Source organism: Natator depressus, chromosome 1 (genome assembly GCF_965152275.1).
Source record: "Natator depressus isolate rNatDep1 chromosome 1, rNatDep2.hap1, whole genome shotgun sequence".
Lineage (NCBI taxonomy): Eukaryota > Metazoa > Chordata > Testudines > Cheloniidae > Natator > Natator depressus.
Window position 1 is genome coordinate 285,483,686 of NC_134234.1, and position 12,458 is coordinate 285,496,143.

Genomic DNA, 12,458 nt, shown 5'->3' on the forward strand with positions numbered 1-12,458 from the left:
GCTGACCCCTGGCACTCCCTTCGGGCAGAAGCCCTGAGCCCATGGCACAAGGCTCCCCCAAACTGCGGTGCCTTACCCAGAGTGGGGCAGTCCCAGGGAATGCTCCAGCCCCAGGACAAAACATCATGGAGGTGCATAACACACTCAGTGTCCTCTACGCTGTCCAGACACCATGAGAACAAATTAAACATAGTGCCCAATGGATAGCTTTTTAAAGGTGTTTGGGCACCAAAATCAAAGGGAGTTAGGCACTAAATACCTGTGAAAACCTGGCCTTGAATGCTTTACTACCATTGATCAAATCACTAGTGGGAGGGAGGGAAGCACTACCTTCCCCAGTTTTACAGACGGGGAGCAGATCCCCAGATCTCATAGGCAGCGGGTAGAATAGACCAGAGGGGGCTAAGCCTCCCCTGCGGCACAACTGCTGACCCACTGCCTTTGAGAGCGCGGATGACTGGATTGTGGTGGCTCTGCCTGCACTCCGCCCCTGAAGTCCTCTCCCGCTTTTTGCCCTTGACCCCACCCATGCTCCGCCTCTTCCCGTCCCTGCTCTGCCCCTCCACTGAGGCCGCTGCCGCTTCTCAATGAGTCCCTCCTCTCCTCTCCTGAGAGGCCCCTACCTCCTGCTGCTTGCTGAGTCCCTCCACTCCTCCACCCCCTCCTCCATGATCCCCCCGCTAGCTGAGTCCTGACTCCTTCCTCTCCTCCACCCCCCTCCCTCAAGGTGCCCACCGCCTGCTGGGTCCCTCCACCCTCCTGTGCTCCCCCCTGCCGCTCAGGGGAGGGGGAAGGACTCAGAGGGTAGGGGGCCCATGGGTGAGAGGGAGTGGAGGAGAGGAGGGACTTGGTGAGTGGTGTGCAGGGGTGGGCTTGGGGGATGAAGCCTAGCATGACCGGTGCCTGGGGCAGAGTGTGGGTGGAGCATGGGTGGGGCCTTAGGTGGAGGAGGCTGAGCAGGGGCGGGACCACGGTCCAGGCACTGGGGGATTTTCCAGCACTTGGGCCAGCCTCCCCAAATGCTGGAGCCACGCGCCACCCATGCCAGATCCTCAAAGGTATTTAGGTGCCTAACTCTCACTGATTTCTGTAGAAGTCAAGCACCTAAATACCTTGGAGGATGTGGGCCAGAGAGACTAAAGACCAGATTTTTATAGGTATTCAGGCATCTGAAGATGAAGACAGGTGCTTTGTAGGATATTCAAAAGCGCCTGGATACCTAACTCCCATGGAACCACAAGGTAATCCTTCGTTCCCCCTTCCAGAGGGGAGCCAGCACTCCAGTGGATACTCCAGCCCTGAGGCTGTTCAGCCTAGGGAAGATTTTTCCCTCCCTTCCACAGAAACTCCCCTCCTGAGCAGAGTTTGGTTTCTTGGGCTACGCACTTGGGGCAGGATTAGGGAAATGCTTTGAGGGAGTGGGTCATGATGTGTGCATGTGTTTGTAATTCACTTTATAAAGTCCTGAGGGGCATACTCTATATTCTTGATGAAATGGTGGAAATGCTAAGTAAACCCTTCAATAGCTTTATCATAGGTGTTTTCAATAGGTTTCATAAGAGAAAATGTTCAAATCAGTCATGATCAATGCTAGTTCTTATAAAGGTGAATTTCAATGTAGCGAGCTATACTTGTGCTGGCTCATTTGTTGTCACCGTCTGCCTAACAGGTGTCTGCATTTTCAGCTTGACGCATCTACACAATTTTGGTAAGCACTTAGTGATAAAAGGCACTATTTAAATGCAAAATAATAGAGTAATAATAATGCTTAGAGCTTGCCCAGTTACTTTTATCTTCAGATCACCTTACAAACATGAACTGAGCTCTTCAGATTGGTCTTGTGATTTGGGACTTTTTTAAAGGTGACTAACCTCAGCACGTTCTTTTTTAAAGGTAATTTTTCTCCCTTCCCTTCCTTCTTGGGTAGGAAAAATCCCAGTTGGCTTGTTTAACTCATTTAAAGAGGAGTTTCTGGGAAGCAGCAGTCTCAAAAATGTCACTCGATATAGTTACAAAATAAACAAAAATTACATAAAATATTTAAAACCAAGGAAATCCAAATATTAGACCAGTTTGGGGATCTACAAAGAGCCTAGAGCTCAGTAACATTCTTTAGATTCTGCTCAGAAGTGATGTCATATAAACAACAAGAAACTCCCTTCCAAAAAACATGTGACTTCCTCTTCAAACCCCTAGTTCTTTAATACAGTTTAGCTTATTGCTTCATCTGTTTACAAAATCAGAGACTAAACTGCTAATCATTACTTGTTTGTTTTTATTTTTTCTTTCCGAACAGACATCTTTTGGCGTGCTGTCAGAGCTCTCAAAATCTGTCCTGGTGGGTTTTTTTCTTGCTTATCATAACAACCTTTGAGGCACGCTGTCATGGTAACATCCTCCTGCCCAAAGAAGACTAGAGACAACTTCCTGTAGAAACCACACCCAACGATCCTACACTCTCATCATCTGAAGGATAGAAGTTGCTATGGAGTGAGTCTACATTACATTACAGAGTCTACATTGGCTGGTATAGCTATGGCAGTATAGCTATGCTAACAGAGCCCTCTAGTGTAGATGCAGTATAACCCAACAAAAGGAGCTCTTCTGCCAGCATAGCTACACCATCATCTACTGGAATGATATTAGCTACATCGTATGCAGTGTTGCTGTAGCCAAGTCGGTCCCAGGATATTAGAGATACAGGGCGGGTGAGGTAAGATCTTTTACTGGACCAACTCTCATCAACAGAAGTTGGTTCAATAAAAGATATTACCTCACCCATCATGTCTCTCTAATTAGCTATGCTGTCATAAATATAAAGGGAAGGGTAACCACCTTTCTGTATACAGTGCTATAAAATCCCTCCTGGCCAGAGGCAACATCCTGTTACCTGTAAAGGGTTAAGAAGCTCAGCTAACCTGGCTGGCACCTGATCCAAAGGACCAATAAGGGAACAAGATACTTTCAAATCTGGGTGGGTGAGGGGGGAGACTTTTGTTTGTACCTTTTGTTTACGTGGTTGTTCTCTCTTGGGACTGAGAGAGGCCAGACAGAAATCCATCTTCTCCAAACCATCCTAATCCAAGTCTCCAATATCGCAACCAGTATAGGTAAGCCAGGCAAGGCGGATTAGTTATCTTTTGTTTTATGTGAATTTTCCCTGTGTTAAGAGGAAGGTTTATTCCTGTTTTCTGTAACTTTAAGGTTTTGCCCAGAGGGGGATCCTCTGTGTTTTGAATCTGAATACCCTGTAAAGTATTTTCCTCCTGATTTTACAGAGGTGATTCTTTTACCTTTTCTTTAATTAAAATTCTTCTTTTAAGAACCTGATTGATTTTTCATCATTCTTAAGATCCAAGGGTTTGGGTCTCTGTTCACCTGTACAAATTGGTGAGGATTCTTATCAAGCCTTCCCCAGGAAAGGGGGTGTAGGGTTTGGGGGCATATTTTGGGGAAAGACGTCTCCAAGTGGTTTCTTTCCCTGTTCTTTGTTTAAAATGCTTGGTGGTGGCAGCATACTGTTCAAGGACAAGGCAAAGTTAGTACCTTGGGGAAGTTTTTAACCTAAGCTGGTAAGAATAAACTTAGGGGGTCTTTCATGCGGGTCCCCACATCTGTACCCTAGAGTTCAGAGTGGGGAAGGAACCCTGACATATGCTAACAGAAGCATTCTTCTGTCGGCACAGTTGTGTCTACATCAGTGGTTTTATTGGCATAGCTATGTTGACTAAGGAGTGTGATTATTTATTTTCAAAACGTTGTGGTGTCGACCAGGCTTAAGCACTCCGTCGATGCTGCACTGTCAGGTGGGAAAGTGAGAGGCTGGGAATAGAAATCAAACTTGTCTCTCTCCTTTCACACTGGAGAGCAGCGCCACCTCCTAATTTTTGAACCTGATTCTGCAATTCATCAGCTTGTTGTTACTCTAATTCAGGGGTCAGCAACCTTCCGCACGCAGCCAATCAGGGTAATCCGCTGGTGGGCCGCAAGACATTTTGTTTACATTGACCATCCGCAGGCACGGCCCCCCGCAGCTCCTGTTCCCGGCCACTGGGAGCTGCGGGGGATCGTGTCTGCGGACGGTCAACGTAAACAAAATGTCTCGTGGCCTGCCAGTGGACTACTTTGATGGGCTGCGTGCCAAAGGTTGCTGACCCCTGCTCTAATTTTTATTTGTTTTATGCCAAACAATGTTTAGAGTTATTTTAAATATAAACATTTGAGCTAGTCAAAACACAGAAAAACTGTTTCAAACTTGACCCATTTTCCTGAAAGTTTCTGTAAAATTTAAGAACAATTTTTAATCAAAATCATGTCCAAAACTGTTATAGAATATTTTTGTTCACAGAAAGCTGCATTTTGGGTAAGCAAAAATGTTTAATGATGATTTCAAACATAATTTCAATTTAAAAATTTGATTAAAACATCACAAAACTTTCACAAAAAAACAGAAACATTTCAAAAATATCAACAATTTTTGGCAAAAGATTCCATTTTTTAAAAAATGGCCAAATTGCTGTGAACTTTTTGTGCAAAAAATTTTGACCAGCTCCAACAACCGTCCTTACCACTGCCCTTGAAGTTTCCAGAAACACAGCCAATATTTGCTTAAAATAAATAAACAAACAAACAAAAAGCAAGATAACCAAATGTTTTGGAAATTCTTTTGCAGTGGTGCTTGTCACCCCTATGGAATTAGTTTCAGGTAAAAACTATATGTGCTATTGGACAATAAAGCTTCCTGCCTCTTATGAATTATAAACTTCCAATTCTCAGCTTCAATAAACAGAATAACTAGATTTATCCTTATGCACTAAGAGACTGATTCAAAGCCACTTGAAGTCAATGGGAAGATGAACGAAGTCCAATGGACTTTAGTCCCTAGAGGATTAAACTTGCGTGATACTGAATAATTGAATCAATGAGCACTGAAGGCATGCCATTCCTTGCAAAGGGTAGGCAGCACGTCGGATGTTCAAGTTGCTGGAGCAAAGTTTAGACCCCAATTCAGGAAAACACTTAAGCATATGCTTAACTTTAATAATGACAGGGATTCTTTCCTGAACCAGGACCTTAATTAGCAAGTAAGACACACAAAAAATGTACTTGATTTGTCTTTGTACCTATTCAAAAATAATGCTTTTCTCTTTTCCTCTTATTGTTGTTATTGTATTCGTTTGCTTGGTGTGTTTTGTTTTTGTTTTTTTTTACATGTAAGCAATTTAGTTACTATTAGGTAAAAAAAGTTACTTAACTGCTGGTAAAATATATTTGGACTCATGTTCTCTCTTCTGAATTCAGTTATGAGATCCAGAGACTCTAACATCTCTGATTTTTAGGCTCCCCCTCCACATGGATCATTAAACAGTTTCAAAAGTTTGTTTTAGACTCAGACTATTTCTATGCTGCAGAAAAGATAAAAATAAAACATGTCCTGTTCCCCAAAAAAACTTTGATAACTTTCATGATTCCCTAAAAATATCAATTTATTTTGTATTACTTAAGTACGCAGGTTTCAGAGTAGCAGCCGTGTTAGTCTGTATCCGTAAAAAGAACAGGAGTACTTGTGGCACCTTAGAGACTAACAAATTTATTAGAGCATAAGCTTTCGTGAGCTACAGCTCACTTCATCGGATGCATACGCAGCTAATCCATATGCCATCAGCTGAGGATCCAGCTGTTACAAATCATTTAAAAATTAGGAAAGTGGCTACTTAGTCCTTACTTAGTCACTTAAATGAGAATATGGTAGATCTTACTAGTAAGATCTGTTTGTTTGTTTTTTTCTGGTGACTAAAACATATTTGAAGCTCATATCTGACACTTCTCATCTTTCGAGATTTTTAGACAACTATCCCTCATGGAGACTGTAAACTTACTAATGGCTTGCAGTTAGATTTTCCAGTACAAATTCACTGTACTGTCTGTGTGTGTTTCCCCACTGATATAAGTCACCTGGTGACCATCATGAATACATACAGATTGTATGATTTACATATTTGCATTGATTCTGTGGACATATCTCTTCCGAGTGGAACTTGCTGTTGCATTTACCACCTGCAAGATGGGAAATCCTCAGGGTTCTGTGGATGTTTGAAACTATCATAGGTTTTTACATAGCATTGTCATGGCCTTAAACTGGACAGCAGCTGTCCATAAAAGGAGATTTAGAGAATGCCTGAGACCTGGAGAATGCCTAAAACCTAGGAGATGGTGACATTTACAGAACTGTTATGACTACAAGAGAACTATCTGTTTTTGCTTCTGTGCCTTTTAAAATGCAAAACAATCAACAGTCATTCCATCTGAGCTGGCAACAAGGGTAACAGCTGGATGTAAATTAATACTAATCCAAAATCCTTGAGAATGAACATCTCCAGACATTCAAACCACAGCATTCAATGATAAGTCTGATCAAGGGTTACGCTTCTTTTATTCAACCAAACTGTGGCAACATGCTCACTATCACATAGCAGTGCTTGAACGTAACCTTTCAAAGCCCCGCTGATGAAGAAAAGATACGCTTCTAACTTAATCCAGACTGCCACATTGAAAAGCCATCTGTGAGGATATTTTGAAGGAAACAGATGGAAAAGGAAGAGATTCCTCTGAATGCAGGGTAAGATTTACATTATCCTCATGAACTTCCATGTAGTCCGCATGTTTATATAATTTATCACTATTTCCTTAGGCAGCTCAGATTAGGAAACTCGCATGAGCTCATGTTCTTGTTGTTAATTCTGAGTCTGAACTCCTCTCCTTTAAAGGGAAATTCAGTAGTGTAAAAGAAAAGAAAGAAAGGTAATTGGACAGAGTGAAGGCCATTTATGTCAGGCTCCCAAACTTCCTATTGCTACCTCTCCTCCTTTTCAGCCTCAGAGTCATTTTAGTATGTGTGCACCCATGACGATAGTCTACATTCATTGCCATGAAACAGAGCCGAGTGACAGCAAGAGGCTCTGCTCATTGTAGTTTTAGAGCAATGCCTATTACAGCTGCTACGGTAAAGGCCAGTCAGTACTTGTGTTGAAAACCACTGCTGCCAGGGGTTTAAAAAAAGTTCTTTGAGTTTACTTGGCATACAAATAACTGCATTCATATTTATAATGTATCTGTTTGTAAATAGAAGTTTAGCTATAGTTCTAGTGCTATATTACCTTTTAGAAATCCAGAGTTATCCACCTACTTCCATGTTAAATACATTCTCTACTTGATTTCTAGTTTTCTATAAATACGGCAAAGTTCAGAGATTAAAAGTGAGAGTTCCAAAAGGGCAATTCTTAACTCTAGTGCTCACCATGGAGAGGAATCCCTCTGCCCACCAAGAAGGCTATTGCAGCCCAGTGGCTGAACCCCGACCCCCTGCGGCAGTGAGTCTCAGAGCCCGGGTCCACAGACTTGGGCTCTCTGTTCCTGTGCTATGCTGCTAAAAATAGCCATATGGATGTTCTGGCTGAGCTCAGGTTCTGAAACCCACCTCCCCTCCAAGGCTTCAGAGCCAGAGCTGGAACGTCCACTTGACTATTTTTAGTGCTGTAGCGTAGGCCCCGCAAGCCTGAGTCTATAGACACGGGTTCTGAGACTTGTTGGTGCACGTGGGTTTTTTTGCCATGTAGACGTACCCTCTGTTGCCTCTTCTGCTGCCCCCTATGTGGGGAGGGGAGGATAGTAGGATCCAGGCAGCAATGGGTCCTCTGGTCCAAGCCTTCTCTTAGTCTACCTTTACCCTGCCCACTGTGTAGTGCTGCCCATCTGCGGAGAGGAGCTCTGCAACATGTAAGAAGCATGCACCTCATGCAAGGCCCCACCCGGAATCCTGTCCTTCTTTGCATAGCTGAACTGTGCCTGGAGTCTCTGCTGGCTGGGAGGGATGGTGAATTTGAGTTTAGTGTGGAATTCCTACTGCATTATCCTTAATGTTATCTCCACCATTAGGAGAGTGCAATATTATTGTATCAACACCATTCATTAATCATGGCTGTAGTTTTATTGTTTTTTTTAGAAACTGGACTCCTACACATGCTTTTGGAGAGTTTATATCTTTTTACCACTAGAACTTTCTGTTTCTATTCTTAATTCAGGTTCTTTTTACAGTAATACATTCAAACCATAAGATAGTCTAGCAAAAGTTCTGTTCCTTCAAAAAAAGCAGACCTATATCAAGAAGAGTTCTGTATCCTCAGTAGTCCATCTGTATTCATCAAAGCACTAAGCACATGCTAAGTACTTTTCTGAATATGGATGGACTTAAGCCCATATGTAAACACTTGGCTGAAATGGGGCCTATCTGTAATTATTCTGAAAAATATTTAGTGGACAAGTGGGGTTTATTTTGTTGTGTGGATTTAATGGATGATTTAAATGATCAGTGCATTTTTCCATTTATTAAGTACTAATTGCATTACTTACAATAAACATTGCTAATTTACATGCTCAAGAACAAAGGATATTAAGGTAATCTACAGAATTAATTCATATAAACATTTCTTACCTGAGCAGGCTTCTTCTGAACCACTTGTTGCGGCTGCAAAGAAAAGTAAATATTAGCCCTTTTATGAACAAGAAAATACATTGAGGCCATATTTCATTTTCTAATGTCTGAAACAACATATAGACAAAGGACCAAATTCAAAGATGATGTGAAAAATAGTGCACATCTCCTGCACTCACTCAGACGCCCCAGACATACTTACGTCCCCTCACCCAGCCTGTAAAGGTGTCTCAGTTGATGTAATGCACACTCTGTGGAGGCAGACATATATGTAAGGGATAAGTTAAAGCAAGGTGAGGGCTGTGTTAATATGTACTTTTCTCCAGCTCCTCAGGGTATGTGTTACAGCAGCTTTACACATCAGAAGAGGGGGTTTAAACAGGTATAGAATCTGAATGTAGAGGAGTCTGTTACTCTAAGGAAGTCTGCCTTATAGCACCTTCTATATCCCCTCTGAATTTGTCCCCAAAGATGCAATTTTAGTTTAGTTTCAAAAGTAATGTCATTGATACTATGTTAGATTTTGGTATGTGTGTGTGAGTACACATCAAGTAACTTTTGGGAAGCTTATATTATCCAGAAATTTCCCTCATATCTGACACTGTGCATTCTGTAAGCAGGCTGACCCCCATTCAGTCCCCCAGAACTGTTTGTGTAGATACAGGTACACATTCATACTCCAAAAGTGGCATTTCTGTGGTCCTATGTTCTGGCTGGTCCGGGAATGGGCGCACAACACCATTGTAGACCCCTGATGATTTTACTTATTCCAGCAACACAGTTAATTCTAGCAGAGGATGGGGGGACGGATGAGCTAACATACACACACCAAGCTCCTAGGTCCTATCTGAAATACTATCTCTGATGACTGGCTCTGATGACCTGTAGAGCATGATCTCCACAGGTCTTGGTAAAGGTACAAAATAACAAGACTACTTAGCACTCATAGAGGGTGAAATCCTAGCCCCACTGAAGTCAACAGGAGTTTTCCCAATAACTTTAATGGGAAACCCACATAATGTGCACCCACATAATTTTTTTATATATATATTCAAAGCACAATCGTTGCATCTAATGATTTTCTTCCTAGCCATTGCTTTATGGATGTGTTGCCTATTCCCAACTTTGCCTGTTCCCAGCTCAAGACCTGTGTTTGTCTCCTTACTTGGGCATAAGCCAACAAGTCATTTAGTCAAAGGCTAGTTTTCATTACAGTGTGTTAGAAAATCGCTTAAACTTTTCAAAATAAACAATTTGATGTATCTGGTCCTTAAGAGCAATATTTTAGTGGGTGGGAAAAATGAATGAAAATGTAAAACAAAGGTAACTGATGCTAGGATCAATTCAGACTCCCCACCACAAAGCATTCTATTTTAGCAACAGATACTTTGTTTACCTGCAATATCTTTCTAATTCTATGGAGTCCTGATACTGATATGTTTTTGTATTTGTGCATAAACCTCTAAGGAAATACTAGAAAAGAAAGTGCAATTTACTACGTCCATTTTTTAAAATCTTAGCGTTGACCCTTTCTTTTCCATTGAATAACTGTGCAGTGGAGAAGCGATCAAAAATGCACACTTTTTTTGTTGATGTCTTTCCCAGGTGACTACAGGCCCTGGGCTGATTAGCACATTTGCTGCCTCTTGGGAAATGAGTCTTGGTGCAAAGAGATTATTTGGTTCAAAAGAATCATTTGTAAGAATAGCATTCATCAAGCTCATCAATAATCTCAATCATTAGCACTTCCCTGACTTTTCTTCCCCCTGTTAATTACACCTGTATACATGTTTACTCCCAAACCACACAAAATCCACAGACATTCTCACTGGCTGACTTGATTCCTACAGCTCAGAAATCCCCATTTTTTTTGGCAGTGGACCCTGCATTCATGTGACTGTTGCACACTATAGCTCAATGAAATCCACTGAAAGAGCTGCCAACTCACCAAATTTTCCATGAATTAGCTCCTGACACTTCAATGAGGGGAAAGACAATGTCTGAAACAAGGCCAGCTCTGGCTCCTTGCCTAGTATGTGTCACAGTAATTCTACCAGCTGCCCTTCCACACAGCACTTCATACTTTTCAGACCACCAAAAAGACCCTTGAATACTTTCAATACCAGTTGGGGTTAGAGCTGCCAGTATGTTTTCCCAGCCTCTGGCACCCGATGGCTTCAGACTGAACCTAGAAAGTTTTGTGTGTGTTTGTTTTGTTTTTATTTTTATGAATGGCTTTAGTAGAGGGCTCTGATTGAAGCACAATACTGCAGTCATTCATAAAATGTGAAGGGAAAATGTTGTACTTTGCCTGCCTGGAAACTGTTTCTGATACTGACCAAGTTTTATGAGACTCTTACTCACTCGGGACCTTTGGTATCTTACTGCTGAGAGCTTGCTAGCTAGAGTTCTTGTGATTTAAAATACTGTGGATTTGTGATCTTGGATATGCTGTTTATTATGCTTTTATAAGGAAGAACTGTATGACTTAGATTAAGCTTTAAAGCAGGGGTCAGATCCTCAGCTGGCGTAAATCAGCATATTCCCTTGAAGCCCATGACATTTAAAGCTTTGCCACTTAGAAAACAATGATTTTTATGGGCTGGGCTCCTGCAGTTTGAATCAATGGGTGCTTTGTTTGCATAAGGGCTGCAAATATTGCTTGGTAAAGTCAAGCGAGATTTAGTCTGGTCTCCTGAGGCTTGGAGTGTCCCTGGCCTTGAAGGCAATGAGAGAGTTCAGGGAAACTGACTGCACAGAATCAGGGCCTATGTGTCCTGCTCTAGTGATGTTTTCTTTGACTGTAGTGGCTATGTATCCTTTGGCTCCTTTGTCAACTCTTTGACAAGTTAATGATGTAACCTCCTCTGCTCACTAAGCTTTCACTTCATTGTGTTAACAGATCTCTGCATCTTCCAATGAGTGTCTTGAAATGAGACACCTCTAATTCAAAAGGCTGTTGCATTTAAATGTACAACTTGCTGGGGTAAAAGAGAATTCATCTTGGATATAAAAAAAAGTTAGTATCTATAAAAAAATGCCAGAGACAAGGGACTTTAAAGAAATCCTTTGGAGCAACATAACATTGTACACAGAACTGGAGAGCCCTGAATAAAAGACTCCATCAGCTGAGAATGTTACTTATGGATTCTGTACAGCAAATCTCTGTATCTCTGACTGTTCTCAAAGATGTGTAGTCTCATTTATTTCAAAGATCACATTTGGAGTAGCTTAGCCCAATATATAACTTTCAAGTGTTATTTTTTGCCTAGTTTAAAAGTAGACTATTTTATATTGCCTGGAATATCAGTCACAATTCTGGACACGTGAAAGAAAAATTCACCTCTTTTGGTTAAACACGATTATAAGACACTGTCTTATACTGCGTCCCCAAATTCATGCACTACAGGGAATATAAAGCAAAAGTGTTAAAATGCTGGCAGATATTAAAAATATTCCTGTGAGAAGAGAACTTAAATAGCAATAATGTCTTTTAGTATAAAATGGAAACTAGAATATAGCAGGATTTTCTTCACCAACTTTAAAATTGTGTTGTTTTAGTGTGCTAGCTAAAGCAAAATAAAATTAACTGTATACTTTCATGGGCCGATACTGCACTTTGGATGGAAAAAAACAACGGTGGTGACAACATGAACAGACCTTTCAGATGTCTTGTCCTCAGCTTAAACTTCACACAGTTAAATCCCAACTCCTTATCTTTCCTAACAAACCTTCTTCACTTCCTTCATCCTCTATCACTGCTGACAATCACCACCATCCTCTCTGTCACCCAGGCCTAGGGATTAGTTTTGACTTCTTTTCTCTTGCCCTGACATCCAGGTCATATCCAAATCCTGCCACCTTTTCCTTCTCGACATCCAAGATGCATCCTTTCCTTTCCCTCCCCACAGCCAAATCTCTTGCTCAGGCCTCATTATATCCTGCCTCAATGACTACAATGTCCTCC

The 12,458-nt window shown here is 41.6% G+C and overlaps 1 protein-coding gene across 1 annotated transcript in view; it reads right to left on the reverse strand.

Moving 5' to 3' along the window:
- HMGA2 (high mobility group AT-hook 2) overlaps window positions 1-12,458 on the reverse strand; it is a 166,542-nt gene that overhangs the window by 19,325 nt on the left and 134,759 nt on the right. The window contains exon 4 of the mRNA XM_074942099.1: window positions 8,492-8,524. Within this exon, the coding sequence (XP_074798200.1) occupies window positions 8,492-8,524 (33 nt within the window). The remainder of the gene's footprint in view (window positions 1-8,491; window positions 8,525-12,458) is intronic.